Below are 20,195 nucleotides of genomic sequence, written 5' to 3' on the forward strand. Positions count from 1 at the left end.
ACAAAGCCCTTAATGGAGCCTTTAATGTACTGCTGTCTCTTCAGTAGGGTTTTGAACAGGCAAACTAACGGACAGTCCTGTAAATATTAGTATAGGGGAGATCGTTTAACATGCCTGTGTGTTGATATGTATATGTGTGGCTGCTGATTGACTCCACCTGCTTATATTTTCCATCTGACTTTGCAAATGTTTGTGTAATGGAAGTGACCAGGAGGAACAAAAACCCTCAAAGCAGTGTTGCTCGTCCAAAACCTTTAGCCAAGAAGAACAGTCCACTCTCACACATCAACAGGTCAACAAGCCAATGCGTTGTCAACAAAGGCAGAAGAGTATGCACATCTGCCCATTGTACACCTACACAAACAACACCTCAGTTTAACAAGACATTAGGAGCACACAATGCATCAACAGAGGGGGAAAGGGACACAGGTCCCTTACACATGAGGATTATACTGTAGTAAGACACAAAGAGAATCTATTAACAGTCAGCAGGTCCATGGTCCCATAGCCAGGGCTTCAACAACTAACTGCCCCCTTTCAAACCAGTCCTCGTCTAAGCATTTCTTAGTTTCACTTTCATAATATCTTGAGGTGTATTCATATGTGGCACTGAAAGTGGTTTTCTCACTGCAGGTTTCCACAGAAATGAGTTCTGGAAAGTAATAATCTGCAGCGTTTTTGTGCCATCCCTAACTGACCATTCACTAAAACCCAACCCTGAACCGCAGCTGTCCAGTCATAAGTAAGATAACTAGGCCCAGCAGACCTGTACAGCTTTGGCTGTACTTGATTGACTTATATGTATGTGTATATGTACAATGTGTAAGACCCTGTTATAATGTTTTCGATTTGTGGGAGACAGCTGTTCTAATTTTTCACTTGCATCTAATTTTAATTAGCTAGTTAGCAAGTCTGGTAAGATGAGTTGCCAGGTTGAAATATAAAGCCCACTTTTGTGTGTCTGATATCAAGTTGTAACTGCAGTGCTAGGCAGGAAAGCTTGACAAATCAGGCTATTTTAAATAAGCAGGGTGGGGTTTAGCGAAAGGTCAGTTATCAATGAATGTAACAGACCCGTAATGAAATCTAGCAGTTTAATAAAGCTTTTGGATTTTCTAGTCTAAGCATTTAGTAGATCTTTATTGGGGAAGATGGCATGCTACAGAGGAAATGATGTATTATATGGTTTTGGAAGCCGTTTGTTTGAATAAATGTTAGAAGAAGTGAATGATTAGAATTAGCAATGATAGCCTCTGCGGCTAAAACAAACACCAAAGCACCACGTACATGAGCTAAAACTTCATTCTGAAAGCAAGATGATGTGCAGCTACATTGTTTGGTGCCCAAGTGATCTCTGGACAGTGCAGTGTAGAGACACTACAGCAATAAAGGCTTAGCACCAAAATGTCACCAAAATAAAGAACGGTTGCACGGATTACCACGTTAATATTATCCATGTCTGTGAAACCGTCCTCACAGAACTGACAGAACTTAATGATCACACATGTTACTACAAACACATATATTTCCTTTTTTCATGTCATTAGGTCCACTGAAAACTCCTTTACCCCTTCTTCTTCCTAATTCTTCACACTGCTGAGCTGGAGACCTGGAGCCAGCCAACCTCTGTGTAGGCACCTGTCACATGCCAGTACACTGCCCCCATCAGCTTGGTCCACACCACCTGCACCTCAGCTGTGAAGAATTCTGGGAAATCTTCAGACAACACTTCCAGCATCACACCACTCAGGATCTATGAAGGAGAAGGTAAGGAATGAACTTGATCAACACAGAAAAATAGAAGTGCATGAAGAGACAGTAATGGAGAGAAACAGTGTTCAGTAGGTAGAGTGGTGGGGAAAAACAATCCAGTTCACTGTTACAGAAAAGTGGGCGAGACGTGAGAAGTGAAAATGATAATAGCATAACATGAAAGCAGTGGGTGGACAGGGAACACAAAGGGAGTGAAAATCACAGAGACATGATTATTCAGGTGTGGGATAAAAAAAAACTAGCTATAAAGGAAAAGCAAAAATAAAAAGATAGTAGACAGTGTTAAACCTCCGCAGTGACACACAGTCAGTTTTATTGCAGCAATAAAACTTGTGAACATATTTAAAGGAGTTCACCACATTTTTTGGCAAACGGTTCTCAACATGATAAACATTTGCCTTCTAAAACCTTCAGCCACATCTTGTGTTTGTGGGTCCTTAAAACATGGATGGTCTCCATGTGGTTTCTCTGGCCCTGCACTGGCCATCCAGTGAGCCTAAAGAGCTAGCCCAAATATTTGCCTTATTCTTCTTTTCCTTTCCGCTGCTCCCCTCAGGGGTCGCCACAGCGAATCATCTGCCTCCATCCTAGACTTATATTTGCCAGGTGGCCAGTAATACACCTCTGAATCAATAATAATGTGATGTAACTGCAGTATTATAAGGATGTATATCAATGTGTTGTGTTCACGAGTTTCATTGATGTGGTTTAAAGCACAGTAAACAATTATGACCAGGAATTAAACAATTTTTGTTATTTATTGATTAGCCAACTCTTTAGATTTATTAGATTTTTTAATTTGAGGAGCTTTAATAAGCAAAACATTTGTGTGATATATCATTTAATCACCACTGATCCTTTGCATTACACTATGTTGTGCATGAGTGTAAGTGAAAATATAAAATAATGATCTAAAGCGTGACCTGAAACAGTTGGGGAAATGCATACTGTGTCTAATCTATTTAATGATTTATTTCAGATGTGATCAATTTCTATTCTCCAGGCAATGAGAAACCAGTGGAGTGATGCTTAAATGGTGGAAATCTATTCTTTTCATAGCTGCATTTATGAACTGCAGAATACATTCAAAAGACTTGAGGAGGGGCAACATATGCTTCCCTCTTCAGTCAGATAATTTCCATATTGGAAATTATGTAACCTTGCGGCCTAAATTAAACACTGGATGTTCTGATTCTGTCTTTGTCTGCCTCCACAAGTAATCAGCATTGTTAGCTGTGGTAACAGTAGCCCCCTGAAATAATTTAGAGTTTTATTAACATTGATATGATAACTGTAAATCTGTTTTTGTAATTGGTGACAGTATGGTACTTTATGGTTTAATGGTTCTTTTTTTAGTGATTTACAAATTGTATTAAAAACATTTGAACTATTTTCTTAATGTTTCTGTACCACCACAGTTTGTTTCATTGTTCTTTATTGTTCTTTTATGTACTAATGTAATATATTCTATAATTGTGACTTGCTCTAACATTTGTGTACTTTGACAGGCACTGTGAAGAGTAACTGCAGCAGCACATCTCTTCCTTTGTTGCAGTGATTTTACATGGACACATCAGTGTTGCAGGGTGTATCACTGTAACCATAGATAAACACTTAGCTGGCCCATTGGGGCTTCTGAGATGGGTCTTGCGTGCCACCATATTATCTTGTGCATCGTCTTAATAATTAGTGGGAATTAAATAGTGAATGAGATACTGTCTCATGGGAGCCACATATTCAGTAGCATGTCCCGTGGCCATCAACTAGTGGGAGCAAAATACTATCTGGTGGCAGAATGATCACATACGTTAACCTACATGTCTGAAGTGAATCATCAGCAGCAGAAACAGAATTTTGTAATGTTCATTATTAGGGTACTAAGGAATCTAGGCTAAATTAGCACAGCTAACTACTTTTTTATTACTAAGAGTTTGGTTCAATCAGCAACAATTTATTTAATCTGTTAAAAAGGAGTGAGAGAAAGAAACAGCAGAAAGCTGAGGAGAGGCTGAAGGAAGAGGACAATTTCTCTGTCAAGTTGGTAGAAAAAAAGATAATCTAAGACTGACAGGAGGCAGAAAGGCTCATTTATCATATTGGGATCAATTAATGTATAATATAATATATAGGATGTGTGGGTTTTCTGATGGTAGTCCAGTTTCCTTTCACAGTCCAAAGACATGCCTAGACTGATGATCTGCCAAGGGTGTACTCTAACCCTCAGACCCAATGTCAGCTAGGATTGGCTCCAGCCCACCTGCAACACTGGATGTGCCAGGATAAGTGGTGAGTGATGGATGGATGGATGAATGAATATACTCTCTGTGATCCAGAAGCTGAGGGTGAGGTATGTTGTGCCCTTTTTTTGCCACGCCTGGGGAAAACATAATTTTCATGCATTTGAAAAATAAGAGAAAAAGATGCATAGGATTTTTTGGAGAGTGAATTTAAATTGGCAGAAGAATCCCCAGTGATATCAGATTGGTAATGAGAAAATTTCCTGGGTACTTTATAAATCAAAAGGCTGCTGAAGCAACAAAATACTTCCAGTGGTACTAATGCATGAAAAAGGGTGCTTGATAATATGCTGTCACTGCCTACTTTGGTTCAAGGACACACCAATAAAGTGGCTAAACTGTAAAGCAATACATCTTCTTGCAGTGAAACAAAACTCCTGTGGCAGTGTAATTTAACCCTTTCTTAACCTGGTGGCTCTGTTCCTGGGACCAGGCTGTGTCTGTTATTAAAGTGTCACCTGCTTCTGCTTTTGCGAAGGTCACAGAGCATGACACATTTGGCTCCAAAGCTACCAAATGACCAAAGCTGATTACTATTACATTGTTGTGCTTCATTTACAGTACACTGCATCACATTTAGTAGAGCTGCAATCCAGACTTTTCAATAGCATCAGTGCTGACTGACCATTTTTCCCTCTGTTTATTAGGAATTTTTACTGGAGTATTTTAAATTGCACTCTGAAGATGGAGTCTGGGAGACTTAACTTTCAAAATTCTCCCAAATGTTATTATTATTTATTATGTTGTTCAGTTTGGCCTTACAGTCATGAGGCTATGACTGATTGAATTTGGGTTTCATGTTTTGAGGTATAAAAAGGTTTAGAGAGAAAATTAATTCTAAAACAGTGAGCAAAGTAAATCAGAATATGGCAGGCTGAAAAAGTGTGCTCCTTCTGGACAGTGCATTGTTTCCTTGAGTTACCTTGAAGTACATGGGTTCCACCTTGTGCTTGATAGCATGGGCCTTTCCCACCAGAGCCAGCACTGATGCAACCTTCTCTGGGTCATGGAGGTTCTCCACCACGGTATTGATGGCGTTCATCACCCTGCAGGCATGCTGCCGAAGTTGACTGCTTCGCTCCATCTCCTCAGGATCCTCCATGTCCTGGAATTGGCTGAAGTACTGTTTGGCTGATGGGAAGTTCACAAAGAACCTAAGGAGGCAGAGAAAATCCCAATGATGCTAGGCGAGTTCTTGTTTGTTTGTTTTGGTGACAGTAGCAGCATGGCTCCTGGTTTTAGTGTTGGTTGGTTGACTACTGTGGTCCAGACACACTGCATATGTAAACAGCTATTGGATGGATGATCATGACCTTTTGCACCGATGCCAAGAGGACTAAGCCTAAGTATTTTTCATGAACCCCCTTCTGATCCAGAATCACCATCATGGCAGAGATTTTAAATATTCAGTGCAATTACTGAATACAACTGGGGGGGAAATGTCTATAGCCTCCTGCAGTAGATGAATGGACCCTAATAAGTTTGCTCATCCCCTGATTTTCCCTCTGTCTGAGCAACCATTAATAGCTTTACAATGAAATTTTGTCCTGATAGTTGTGTTTCCCTCTGGTTTCTGCCTGCAAACCTAATGGTATCTAACAAACGCTAACAGCGCTAAACTAAGCAGTAAGAATTCACAGAGCAGCTAACAGAACTCTTTAACTTGTTATGTGTTTTTTTCCATGTCCTAATGTACATACTGCACATACTGGTTCTGTCTAAATGTGTAAAAGAAATCTTCTTATTAGCCCATTTTAAGCCCACTAATTGGCACGTCTTGTTTGTTAAATCTGTCTAAATACAACATTTTAGTGCAGCACATAACACTTTTCATCTGGTTTTTATAACTCAGTTTTTCTATGGCTTAAACAAAGAAAATGCAAACTAAATACATAGGCTGCAGCTGTTAATAGATTATTTTTCTTCTTGTTTTCTGCTCTGATGATCAGGATAGCAAAGGTGTTGGACAAGCAGTATAGGAAGTCACCGTCCATGTCTGTTATATGTGTACTGTGTCACCCCACATTTTGTCTGTCCTAACAATTTGTTATAAAATGAAAAACGTCATTATGGAAACACGACACGTCTCCTGTCATGTCTGAAATGTCACCACCAAACCCATCCGTGCTGCAGCACATGAAAAGGAGAAAATGAGAAATGGCCAGACAGGAAACGGTTTGAACAGTAGTGATTTGTCTTGCCTTAACTTTGGGCCTCATTTATCAACCCTTCGTGCACACAAATCAATACAGCCTCTACTTTTAAAGCAAAAAGTAAAGTTAGTGATTTATCGCCAGAGCCTTCCATCTAATTCCTGTTTTAAAATTCATGAGCACATATGGTTGCAAGTCTTAACCTTCAACTTATGGTCTGAATCACTTGGAAAAGATGGTGGGAGATAATGGTACCTAATAGTGGCTGCCACACAGCACATATTGGTGATGCTGGACACACAGTCAACTCTTTCACCAGTAACTGTTTGATAATCCAGGTAAAGAATAACACACTTTTCTGAGGCAAACTATCTGGTAGGCAAAAATGCTGAGTTACTTTAATAATCACACACCCAAACTTTTGTGTCACCGCCAAAAAATAAAAGATAAGATAAAAGTTAAGGATGGAGGATGGAGGAATCTGTGAGCTTTATTACTGACCAAAAGGATTTGCAAAAAACGCTATCAAATCCTGTTCCTTTGCAGCGTAGAGATAAGAAAGTAATTAGAGCAGAAATCTGTGACAGACATCTGGTGACATGACAATATACTATAGTCCACATGAAATGAGCAGAGGGGAAATTCTCCTGCTGTGTCTTATTTCTTGGATGTGTACTGCACTGGAGGATTTGCACAAAGAATGTAGAAAGAAAGACTTTAAAATGCTGAAGACAGAGAGCAGAGGGAGATCAGAGTTAAGACCACAAGCACATTATACAAACAGGAAAGAATCTTTGGCTAACAACGTTTATTCAGGAATTGTTGTTAGCATTAAAGACGACAGCTCTGACATCTATTAGGCTTAACTGTGACAAATCCCATCACAGTCCCACAATGAAACCAGTGGAAATCTGTTGTAATAGGAACCATGCATGTGCTGTTTCTTCAAAAAATGTGCAGACTGACAACTAGAATTCACACAAGAAGTTAGAGATGCAACGTTAAAAACACCCTCGACCCAGAGTCAGTCTACACACAATATCCTGGGACCTTTGACATCAGGTCTCAGTAATCTCATGTGGCTTTAGTTTGTTCAGATGAAACAGTTATTTTATCGATTAGATTACTGGGTGGTTGATTCTGTTGAAGTTAGCTTTAGTCAGTTGTCACTGTCAGCAGATGTTCAGTATATGTGAATGTTCTATATTTAGAAGAAGTGCTGCTGTATCCTTCATCTGTTGACATTCGGCTCAGACCTGTGCCATTTTGTGCGATTGAGAGTGAAACTATTACTCTTTCAGGAAACCAACATGTGAAATATTTATGGAATAAAGAGAATATCAGAAAAGATTTGAAATGTTCAGAAGTTAACAAGACAGTACAGCCATGCTTACATCTTTCTGAGGCTGTACTTAGGCTCAGCAGTGCTTAGAGGACCGCCAAAGTTATTAGGGTTGATCCTCTGGGTACCACCATGAATGTGTGGACGATGCCAATAGCTGTTAAATCCTGCAGTCTGAACCAAAGTGGTGGAGTCCTGGGCCAAGAAACAAGCTAACCCTGAAATACTTTGATTATGATGAGAAATGAGTATTGTAACATGTTCTTACAAACCTGCTGTCTAATGAAGAAAATAACGGCTCCTTCACTTCAGAGACTTTGACAAATCTGCTCAGGGAAGTAAAGAAAATGACGCTTATCTCTGATTGTGTTTGAGGTCTGCCCAGTGTGCACAGCAGGACATATTTCAGGTGCAGATGTAGTAAATTCCATAATTGACCCTCCCTGGTAGATAAAGCCAAGAGATAAACAAAGGAAACGTAAACTGTCTGGTGGGATTCTAGTTTGTTTTGTTTTGGGGCCTTGATGGTTTTCGCAGCCAACTGTGAGCGCCCAGCATGTCAGAAACAGAGGAAAGTGTGTTTGCCAGAGAAATGAGATTTTCTTGTGCCTTGCTTAGCCAAATCTTATGTGAGAAAGATTAAGTATTGTCAGTTTTCACTGACCATTATGCTGAGTATAGTATAGCAGTTTTAGCAAGTTACAGACAAACTGAAACACAGATGGATTTGCACGCACACACACACACACACACACACACACTGAGTCTGACCCACTTTAAATCTTGTCAGTGCTCCAGCTCACTTGAATTGCTAGTAGAGTTTTTACCCAGTTGGAGTCTGGCCCTCAGCACCCCTGCTACACATCCACATCCCCCAAATCCTGTGTCATGCTAGGCCCACAAAAGCTCAGCGCGCCTGTAGCACTTCTAGCTTGGCTCTACCAGCTGTCACGATATGTACATGCTCTTTTTCTCTTTTTCTTGGTGACAGGAATAATATGGACAGTGTAGTGGCTCCTGTTCTTCATAGACAAACATAGAAGTTAAGTGCAGCGCTTAAAGAGAACTGGGTGCTGCTCTGATCTTTTCTTTGAAGGGAAAAACTTCCTTTTGTTTGTTTAATCTCCTGTTGCCCAGTCATGGATGAACAGTACATGAAGAAAAGGCACATCACTCAACAGGAAGCCTCTTTTTGAGTGGGTATGTCAGTATCCAAACATATCAATAGAAAACTATCATTCTTTAAATCTCCTTGAAGTTAAGATCTGAATTGTTTGTTGAACTACAGTGACGTATTTGGTCTGTGGTCACCTCACTTCACTTACTGTTTGACCAGAGGAATGATGCAAAAACCATTCATGTGATTACCTTTGATTCTGTGGTGTGATACCACTGTATGTTAACAGTTTAACACTCAAACCCAAAGCTGGTGTTAGTTTTTCTGCAGTAGCTGTTCTCACTTAAAAACAACAAAAGCACCAAAGTCGTTGGTAAAATTCATCTGGAAACTGTGGATATCTGAAGCAAACTTCATGCCAGTCTGTTCAGTACATGTTGAGAAACTGTATCTCACTGAATAAGTGTGCGACTGTTAGTTGCGATAGAGGAAAGGTCTGGGGATCTTTTAAACTGGTAGGACTCATTCTGTGGAAAACACCATTTCTGTACACAATTTCATGAAAAGCCACATATTTTAATACCAGAGGAAGTCTGGTCAGCTGATCATTAGACAGACAGACCACTTCACTTCTCAACGTTTGTCGAAGTTGTAATGCTGCATGTATAGCAAAGCAGGCTGAGAAACATTTTGTTCCTGTGTGATAGGAGACCTGGTGCTTAGTTTTTTGGAGAGCTCTTGCACCTGTCTCTGCATTTAAATGAATTCATCAAAAACCAAAGCAGCTCCATCAGTGGGGCTTGTTAATCACACGTTGATTAGACTGGAAAGTTTTCATAATTCTTCAGAGCACGGTGAACAACCTTGAGCTTCACTGGCAGAACTCCAAGGGTGATTTTTTCACACGACAAACTCTGTGACTCCATAACACAGTTAATTATTGACAGAAAAATTAAAATGAACTAATTTTAGTCGACCCACTATCAGATAAATATGAACTGTTTGATACTAGTCAGAAAACAATAAGACGGACTCAATTTATCATTTGTCATTTAAAAATAAATACTGCATTAGTGACACGTTTCACATTAAAACTAACTTCACTTACTGTCTGCAATGGGAAAGACTTTTATTCTTAAGCTTGGAAGTGTGCCATTTCAAATGGCAGAGCTCATTATATAAAGACATGAAGATGTTATACTTTCTTGGTATATAAAATATTGTACAGACGTTCATGTTTCCCAGAGGGTGACTCTTCTGAGTTTGGCAGTTCTCTTTAAGCACCACCAGCAGGTCCATAAATACACTGTTCAGTGAAACAGCTTGTCAACTAGTGGATTGATTAGTAAAGATACTTATAACGACATTCACAGTTCCCAGGGAACAAATCCTACTGATACTGATGATGCCCTGACTTTTTTGTTTTACTCCCACCAGGTCTGTGGAAAATGTCTCAACCAATCTACTGAATGTTCTGGATTGTCAGGACATTTGGTATAGCAGCACATAAGACCGTATTTATTATATTATGTTGGCACAGTTTTGTTGAGGTCACAATATAAGATTTACTGTGATGGACTGCTAACCTGTCCAGGGTGTACCCCTGCCTTTAAAGCAGGGGTACACCCTGGACAGTGACCTGTGGGGAGCAGCAGTATCTTTTTGCAAGATACTGCTGCTCCACACAGGAGGAATTGAAGTAAATTTGATGACCCCTTTTAGTCTAGTGCAACTTTCAGGTCAAATTTTTAAACTGGTAAAAATAAAAAAAGGGCATTCTGTAGATATATGTACAAAACAACTCTCCCATTAACCTTTTTACTTAACGATAATTAGCAAATATTAGCATGCTAACGTAGAGTAAATAACATATGCTAACATAGAGTAGTAAATATTACCTGCTAAAGATCCAGACATTAACATTGTCACTGTGCATTTGCAGGGAACCACAGTTGGGATCTTTGTCCTGCTCCGTGTTACAGATACAGCAATAAAATACCTCAAGTTAAGCAAACAAGCTTTTCCCAAACACATTTTTATTGTGACCCTTACATTTTTTTTTGCTTTATGACAATGTGCTTGAATCCCCTCATATATACACTGTGTAAACCAAAGTCTTCAGCCTTTGATTGTATTTACAAAGCTGCCATTCGCGCTCATCTGCTCATGCCTGGGGTGCTCTCACTCTTTGGTGCAATTGCATTTGTACACACTGGTGAGATCAACTGAGGCTATTGTCACTGTCTATTCCTTCCATACATCCAAGCAGATGGATCAACATGAAAATGCAGAACTGTGTTCTAATGGAGGACGTTGTGCCCTGATCTCAATAATAAGATCTCAGCCATGCAAGACCCTGTCACAGTGTGAGCCTCGGGTTATGTAACTGAGCCAACTGTTGATAATTTTGCTCTTTGCACATCACACAAAGACAGAATAATTCAAATCTAATGTAAAGTGCTGAAACAATCATTCAGATCCATTAGTAGTAGGAGAAGATTGCTCAGCAGCAGTGTCGATGTAGCATTTACGTTTTTTATTGAGTAAATATGCCAAACATTCAGGATTAGCTGATGTTTTGTTGGTAAGATTTCTAAGATACATTTTACAAACTAGATTAGTGTTTGTGTGTACTCTTGTTTGCCTTATGATGGACAGTTAGATGAGGAGATGGAAAATTAGGATGTGAATTCAAGATTGTACAATCTCTGTGAGAAATGATGTCTTTGAATATGCAGGCCAACAGCAAGGACTGTCACTCGTGTGGTATTTGTGAATGCTCTTCTTCTATCGTGTATGCTATTAACATTTTGTTCTGTTGCTCCTTAGCTACAAGAAGCTCTAAGTTGTATCAACACTCGAGTCAGCAAAATAAATTGCTGGGTTTGTAAAGTGACTGCAAGCATCAACATAACCAATTTTAATGGTCATCATTACAAAGTGGGATTTGCAAAGCAGAATATCATCTTTTCAACGAGAGGCCGAAATGTGGTGAATTAAGGAAAGAAAGACAAATGTCGAAGGAGAAACCAGAGGGAGGCATAGAGAGGAGACATTTAAGTGCCAAAGCTGGTTGCTGCCGTCCATAGATAAGAGCACAAAACACACATACACATGCACAATAGAGGCTCTCTGTGTTTTCCACTCTTTCCCCTCAGGAATTCTCAGCACCCCAAACAGAAAATCAGTTTGTCTCACTTGCATCAGTCTCCTACAGCCCTACACACACACACACACACACATACATATATATATATAACATGTATATGTTTTATGTTTATGAGTGCATTTTGTCAGCTGCAGAAGAAGACAGCTGTAATAGCTACGAGATGTGAATAATATAAAAACAAGGTGACTACAGTAGATCCAAAGATGAAAGTTTATGAGGCAGAAACTGTTTTCTATACATGAATAGCTAAGATAAATGTAAATGCATGAGGAACAAATTCAGCATATTTATCATCTCAGTGACACTGCGCAAAATGCAAGAGTATGTGGACTGTAGAATATTTTTCAGCATCTTAATGAGAAACGAATTTCTTCCTTCCCTAAACCTGTCACAGCTATGTTTTTGGTGAGAAGCTGAGAGAACTGGTGCAGAACATGGTGTGTGTGTGTGTGTGTGTGTGTGTGGACTATGAAAACTGTGGTTTTTATTATCATTGTCACTGGGTTTACCACATACGTGTGCGATTCTGTTGTTGTCTTGGTAGGACACATAAAGTATGTGTGTGTGTGTGTGTGTGTGTGTGTGCGTGCGTGTGCGTGCATGCGTGCGTGCATGCGTGTGTGTGTGTGTGTGTGTGTGTGTGTGTGTGTGTGTGTGTGTGTGTGTGTGTGTGTGTGTGTGTGTGTGTGTGTGTGTGCGTGTGAGTGAACATATGTGTCTGACCAGGGACGTCACCATGTGCCAACACGCCTGTTGTTCATTCTTACATCCCTGCAGTTAAGTTCTCCCTATGTTGTTAGTGGTCCATTGTAAACATATACACACAGCATGATTTGAGGTGATGCACAGCCATTGATCACATCACAGACCTGGCGAGAGTGGACGTGACTGTCCAGTCTAAGTGGAGTAAGCTTGTTAGCTATCACCTTTGAAGGAATATGTGTCGTGTGACATGTGACGTTTGAGGTCAGATGAGAGGTGTTAATGTGGGAATAAGGAGTAAGGACTAGGATGACGTATCAATGCATTTCTTGCATGGGTTGTGGATGGATACCAAGATGGCTCCCCACTTTTTTTAAGGATTCCTCAGAGAACTGGTTTCTTACTTTGGCAGAGCCGGCAGACTTCCTGCTGTCTCTCCATACGTGACCTGCATGATATAATTTACTTCTTAACTTGTTTGAAAAGTCGGAAGTCGTTTCGGCCTGTGAGCATAACTTTCAGCAGGGGCTTGGTAGGGATTCAAAGACAGTGCTCCAGTAGTCTTGACAAACTCACAGCCAAGAAGCAACTGACTGAAACTGCTCAGTAACTATAGCTATAAAAATTTCAGTTTCAGTCCAGCATTTTTTTTCCCTTGTATTTCTTAGATTTTGCCAAATGAGATATATTTAATATATTTTATATATATCATATATTAAACAACTGTTTGCCAAACCAACCATACTAATCACTACACTTTTGCTGCATGATTCAGATGTGCCTTTTTTTTATCTCAGACATTGCATGAAACTTTTTTTGTACACAGTATTTGTTCATTCATTGCTTTTAACTGCATTTTGGTATTTGCATCATTTTATTTCTTGGAAACAAAGCAGCAGCTGTTATGAAAGACCCTGTACAAGTTAATTCTACATTTACAACAGCAGAGCATTGTCAAGGCTTTTATATCTCAGTGAAGATTCAGTTTCTTCACGTAATTTTGTATTTTTAGTCTTTGTGTGTTTTGTTCTCAGTGTCACATTGTAGTGGTTAGAGTAACACCTCTGCTGATTTTATTGAAAATTTTATTGGTTGCTTTCATACATCCTTCACTGCATGTTGGATGCAGATAAAAATAAAGCAGCATTCTAAAACAAGAACAGAGCAGAAATGAGGTGCTGGGATTCACTGAGAATGAAGGATCTGCATCCAAGCACAGAAAAAGATCAGGCAGCAGGGAAACTGAACTGCTGGAAGTGCATCAACACACACAGCCTGAAACTTAAGCATCTCTGTCTGTAGAGATGGGTTCACTGAGCTCGTTTGTTGGGAGTTTTTCACAGGAACAATTAAATCCTTGACAAAACTCACCTTATGAGCACAGCCACCCCCACGTCCTCGCAGTTCTTGTAGACGCGCCCCCACGTGTCCTGGATGATTTCCCTCTCAGCGTCAGAAAGCGGCTCTGCACGCTCCGGACGATCTTCGCACTCCACCTCTCCCCTCTGCACTCCCAGAAGCTGCGGAGGTGGAGGTGGCGATGGTGGTGGTGGAGACTCCCTGCGAGACATCCTCCTGCGACGCAGCAGCCCGGAGGCTCCCAGCAGGGCTCGGGGGAGGTAGGGAGCAAGGGAGGGGGGGAGGGAGACGGAAAGCTGAGACCCCACGGCGGGAGCTGGGAGTGAAGAGTCGGGATGAGAAGAGGAGCAGAGACGAAGATGAGGAGGAGGAGGTGGGGGGAAGAGAGGAAGAAGAAGAATAGAAGCTGGCAGTGCTCACAGCCCAAAAAAAAAAAAAGATATGGCAAAAATGGAGCGCACAGTCCCCCACTGCCACCCACCAAACTCTCTCACTCCAAACTCTCCCTCACTTGTCTTCCATCCAGCTAAAAACTTAGTTCTTAGTCTTTTGTTCCCACTCTTTCCTCTGTTCTTTTTTCCTCACTCTTCCCCCTCTCTGTCCCTCTCTCCCCCAGTGAGGGAGATGCCTGTCAATGAGGCTGATGTTGTTTCTCTGTCACTTCTACTCTCCCTCTCACTGATCCTCTGGCTCTGTGCAGGAGATGAGGCGTCTGGAGGCTGGGGTTTATGTGTTATGTGAGGACCTGATGGAGAGTGGGGTGGGGAGAAAAAGCGAGCAAGAGGGGTGGAGAAATCTAGAGATAAACAGAGAAGGAGAGAGAGAGAAAGGCAGCGTTAAGGGTCTCTGACATCTACCAGCACAAAGACACACACTCACTCATCATCTGTTTATGCACACATTGACACATGGTGAGAGAGATTTTTCTATTTTAGACACACACTGACAGTGAAATAGATCTATAATTGATGCATTATTGTTGTTGTTATTATACATGCCCTCTGCATGTGTGCAAATTAGAAAAGAAATTTGCAGTAAAATCCAGCTTTATGCAGATGACGCTGTTTTTTTGTGTGGCTGATTGTAGCCAATTAGTCTGTGAGCAACAGCTTTAAATCTATCAGTATTTTTCATAGCAATGGATAATATGAAACAAGTTACTTGAAAATGCCACAGCAAATTGTCATCTGACCATTCCCTTCAGCTTTACAGAATGTATGTGCATATTGGTTTAACAGCCTGAACGGAGATTTCCTGGTTTGATTTAAGCTGCTCTTGCTGCTTTCATCAACCTCTTTTCCAGCTCTGACTGGCAGCTGCATTCTGCATAAAAGCTCTTATCAACCCACAGTGCTCTACCTGTTCAGGATTAGACAGCATGAAGATGATCCTGATGTTTCCCTCAGGAAACCAATGCAAGCTGCAGTGGTGGATCTAGACATTTTTGCATGGGGAGACAAAAGGTTTTGGTAGACCTCTGTGGGTCTTTAACACATTAAAAATACAAATCTACTTCTATAAGTAAATGGAACAAAGGATTCACTGTTATAGTTTTACAATATATTTGTTATTACATTATATTAATAAACACTTCCCAGATATTCTTAATCTTAGACAAAAGGAGCAAAACCAGTGTGCGGGATGATCCGGAGTTGGGGGTTAGCTGACCCCCACCCCTGCCCCTGTATAGTTGATCCTGGCAAGCTGTGAGCACAATATTGACATATCATCAATAATTTTCTTTTTTTATGGTCATATGTGCAAGCGGTTGTCTATTTAAAGATCAAGCGGATACGGAGCAACATTAACATTCATGTAGAGTCATGTTTCTGTAAACCCACGCAAGCACAGGGAGAACATGCAAACTCCACACAGAAAGACCCCTGATGGGTTTCAAACCAGGGACCTTCTTGCTGTGAAGCAACATTGCTAACCACTCAACCACCATGCTGCCCCTAATGATCAACCTTTACATTTTATTAGGATAGATAGATAGCTAGATAGATCAATCAATTTGCATTTAAATATAATATTTAAAAAAGCTTTTTGGTAAACTGTGACTGTGGAGCTTGGAATATGTACAGAAACAGAAGCTTCTGTCACCTGACTTGTAAAATGAAGGTTCTTGCAGCAGTTTTTCTCTGTTCTGACAGCAGATTTATTTTGAATTGAATTAAATATTGACTGCTGCCTTCACGCTGAGGCCTTTAGATTTCATTTACCACTCTGCCCTCAGGTTTATCAGTGGTGATAATTACACTCACCACTGCTTTCTACACGATAAAGTTGGCTTATCTGTCTGACAGTAGTAAGCACTGGTACTGATCCACAGTCATTGTAAAATTGCCATTTTATATCTCATCTTTGAAACCCTCGTCTCTATTTAACTTACTCCAGTGGTTGTTTTGACACTCCGGGTGCTATGAACCGCAACTGATCGTGACTGTCTTTGCTGTTCATGCAGCAAACTAATGAAATAATGCACCGTGTAACCTAACAATCTGAAGTCATATATCTCTACTGTAATTTCAACATAATCTGCACCTTCCTGTGATTATTTTTACTGAGTCACTTTAGTGTCAGTTCTGTTTTATAAATTACTTTGTGGTTTTGTATTATTTTGTTGCATCTGTTCTATTGACAGGGTGGTGTTGTGTATATATTCTCAGGCAGCCTATATTGTATAAAGAAAAGTTGAATAAATCGAAATAAAAAATATGATTAAGGTTCTCAAAAAGCTATTTGAGACTTTATGGCCCTGGCAGATGGTGAAAACCTTCATTCTTTCTTGTGGTAAGATGAAAATAATACAGGTCTGGCAGCTCAGTTTGATTCCTGTAGCCACAACGCAGAACAGATAGATCCCATATATCCTGTCAATGATGTCCTTAGTGACTTCTTTAGTCATGTGTGGTGTATAAAATTACCGTATATAAAGCTTTGAAAATGTCTGAAGTACAGCTTGGGAGCCTAGCACAAGATGTTAGGACACAGAAGATATAATATGATTTTCTTTCTTTATTGTGGGTGCAGTATATAAACAGTGATGATCATTATTGTTGACTATTGTAATCTGCCAATCTAACAGTAAGTGATTAATCACCTTGTCTATAAAATGTCAGCACATGATGAAAAATGTGCATTTTAATTTCCTACAGGCCAAGATGATGTATTCATATGTCTGTTTTAGCTGACTAACAGTCCAAAACCTACAGATATTATCATGTGACAAAGGGAAGCATTAAATATTTATTTTTCAGAAGCTGAAACCAGAGAATGTTTTGCATTTTTACATTTTAAGTATAGCAATAGTAAGACACAGTGAAAAGGTTCTGCTTCTCCACAAACTCTCTCTGGACATTGCAGCAGACAGTTTGCCAGGTAAAGAGGAAGCTGAGGGGAACCTGGGGTAGGAGGATGTAGGATCAGAATCTCATTACTGTCAGTGCATGGGCTGCTACAAAATTAATAGTTTTTTAATCCTTCAAATTTAATCTCCACTAACATACAGTACCATAATGTACCTGTCTTGAAAAGCAAACAGTGGCTGCAAACGCTCTCATTCTGGGCAAGTCAATTTGAATCAGTCATATTAAAATCTTGTACCCCAGATGTTATAAATACTAAGGTAATGAGGCACGTTATTGCTCACCAGACACTAAAAATAAAGTCTCTGCATTTGAAACTATTTGGATTTGTCATATTTTCTTTATTTGGTTAATTGTTATCACCTTACAAATAATGATGTAAATACTGTCTCAACACCTTCCCCATAAAAAAGCAACTTGAGCAGTTTTACTTGTTTCTATTAGAAGCTTTGCTGTTTTAAAATGACAATCTCTGGAGCCAAGAGAGCACATCAGCCTGTGTTTGTGCAGATAATTGAAGAAACACCCAGGGAGGTCAAACATTTATCTCCATCCAATCTGGCACGGTGGTATTGAAAATCCAACATTTGACATTCCTTATCTCTGCCTGCACAAAGATGGAGATGTTTGATAAAATGCTCTCTAGACAATAGCAGAAGGGAGATAGTGGAGGACGATGATGGTGACAGGTCTATTATAACACAGAGATGATGGGAGAAGCCAACAATTGAGAGCTGGAGCTGTCATAGCATTTTGTAAAATGCCAGATTTCTGCAGCACACCAAAGGGTGTCACTCTGCCACTCATCAAGACAAGATGAAATAACTCACTAGACATCTTGCATCTGTCATTCAAGCACCAGTGCTCAGTATGTGATATGAAATTTGGAGGAAAAAAAAACTACTATTTTGTGACTGGGGAAACTGTGCTGCAATGCATGACTGGTTCATACGGTACATGAAGTGATACTGAAAGTGAACTCGAAGGGAAGGGTTGATGTAATAAGGGCATGTAAGGTGAAATGTTTGAGTCTCATACTAAACCTGCAATTTGCCTTTTCCAGCCAATAACCGGTAATTAATTAGTCTCTGTGTAATAATGTAATATTTGATTTGATTTTTAAGGAGATTCACACAAACCTGTGTGTGTTTAACAGGTGAATATGTATGGGCTCCTTAGGGACATTTTATCAAATAAAGGTAACTGCCCGTGGGTCGTCACCATGACAACTGCTTCTCTGAGCCTCACCTGAGGATGATTGTACAGCAGCTCTCTGGCTCTATCCTGTGGCCATTTACAGTTAGTGCTGCCTTGAGAGAAGAGCCACATCAGTCCATCAAATGACTAATTGTCAGGAAAAAACTGTATACTGTTGAGAACTTCAGTCCCTGCCTGGCAAATGTGAACGAGTTGTGGTCCAGTCAGATTATTTCTAGTGGAGCTACAGTGGTATTTATCAGAGGAACTGTTTTTCTAACTGGAATATCAATTGTAGCTATAATTTATTAACCAGTCAAATACTGAAGAGGTGTTTGTAGAGCTGCTGTTCTATAGCATTTCTCTGTGTGAACTCATTGGATCTATTCTAAGCCTGTGTGGAGGCAACTATCACAGCAGCCCTCTAAAATGAAAACTTTGAAGTGGATGTCATGTTTCAGGCAATGAAAAAAAAACTGTATAGTTTAACTGAGGAAATAAAGGCCCTGCATTGGATGTATAGATTGTGTGTCTATGTCAGTGGTTTTGCAACTGATGTTGAGAATTGGTAATAAATGTTTATAAATAGAACATCGTTTCTTAAAAAAAACCAAAATATATATATATTCAAAAAAAAAAAAAAAAAAAAAAAAAAAAACACGGGGATCTGCTGGAGCCTATCCCAGCTCTCTCTTGGGTGAAAGGCAGGGGTACACCCTGGACAGGTCTATATATATATATATATATATAAATCTATAAAATACTGTTTTCCTAATCTCAGTTTATGCATTTATTTAGCAGGTGATCTGAAACAGCCACAAATTCTGAGATTTCAAGCTGATATGTATTTACCCTTTTAAGGTAGGCTAAACATGCCAAGCCTTTATTAATAGTTATCTAAGGATTTCAACAATAATGATTTTAATAATAACTAAGATCACAACACATTCAATTATTCATGGCAGACTACAATTTAACTAAATCTAGACTGAAGTTGAGTTGTGTAGCTTAAGTTTTACTGTATAAGAACGAATATGTAGTTGTAATGCTAATAATCCTTGATTAAGTTGGATTTCAGAAATAAGAATGAGAGATGTTGTTTGTGGGTTCTGTGTACATGATGTTGATTTTAGTGCCACAGTATCACTTTTTCCTTTGCATTCTTGTTTTTTTGAGGTTTTACTGACATTTACTGACTCAAATTTATTGCTCTTCATTATCAGTCTATTTTACATATGCTGCGTAATGGCAATGTCTGTTTGGGGCAACAGAGGGCGGTATTTAAACCGTAAAATCCCTTGCCAATCAGAATAGCAAAGCACAACTACGAAACAAAAACATATTTAACTATATTAGTAGGATATATATGTCCAAAAGGTGCCTGAGCTTTTGCAGCTCCCAACTTTCCACTTGAGATTAAACAGGCTACATGTCTGAAATGTCTTTGATGTCACTTTTTATGTGAATGCATATGTAAAATACTTCAACTGTTTCTTGGGGTTTGTCTTTCTATTCTATTAATTTTACATCTCCTGTCAGTTTTGTCTTCATGTGTCTTATTTGCATTTGCCTTTGTCTGCTTTTTGTGTATCCCTGTTTAAGCTTTTTAATTTACTGACAAGCGCCACAATAATATAAAGGTTTTTAGATACAGTATGAGTATGATATAAAATGCTATTATTATTTAAAATAAGTTAAGACATAATATCTTGTTATTG

The 20,195-nt window shown here is 39.5% G+C and overlaps 1 protein-coding gene across 2 annotated transcripts; it reads right to left on the reverse strand.

Annotated features, from left to right (window-relative positions):
• Positions 1–1,588: 1,588 nt before the first annotated feature.
• On the reverse strand, positions 1,589–19,638 carry cygb2 (cytoglobin 2). 2 transcript variants are annotated; one of them, XM_026303805.1, is made up of 4 exons: positions 19,625–19,638; positions 13,925–14,056; positions 4,993–5,224; positions 1,589–1,753 (listed from the first exon to the last, which is right to left on the reverse strand). In XM_026303805.1, the coding sequence occupies exons 1-4, from the start codon at positions 19,636–19,638 to the stop codon at positions 1,589–1,591; spliced, it is 543 nt and encodes a 180-aa protein (XP_026159590.1). The 2 variants fall into 2 exon arrangements, with proteins under 2 accessions (XP_026159590.1, XP_026159589.1); XM_026303804.1 differs by lacking the exon at positions 19,625–19,638 and having other exon boundaries at positions 13,925–14,124.
• Positions 19,639–20,195: the final 557 nt, after the last annotated feature.

The sequence above is a fragment of the Mastacembelus armatus genome, chromosome 1 (genome assembly GCF_900324485.2).
Source record: "Mastacembelus armatus chromosome 1, fMasArm1.2, whole genome shotgun sequence".
Taxonomy (NCBI): domain Eukaryota; kingdom Metazoa; phylum Chordata; class Actinopteri; order Synbranchiformes; family Mastacembelidae; genus Mastacembelus; species Mastacembelus armatus.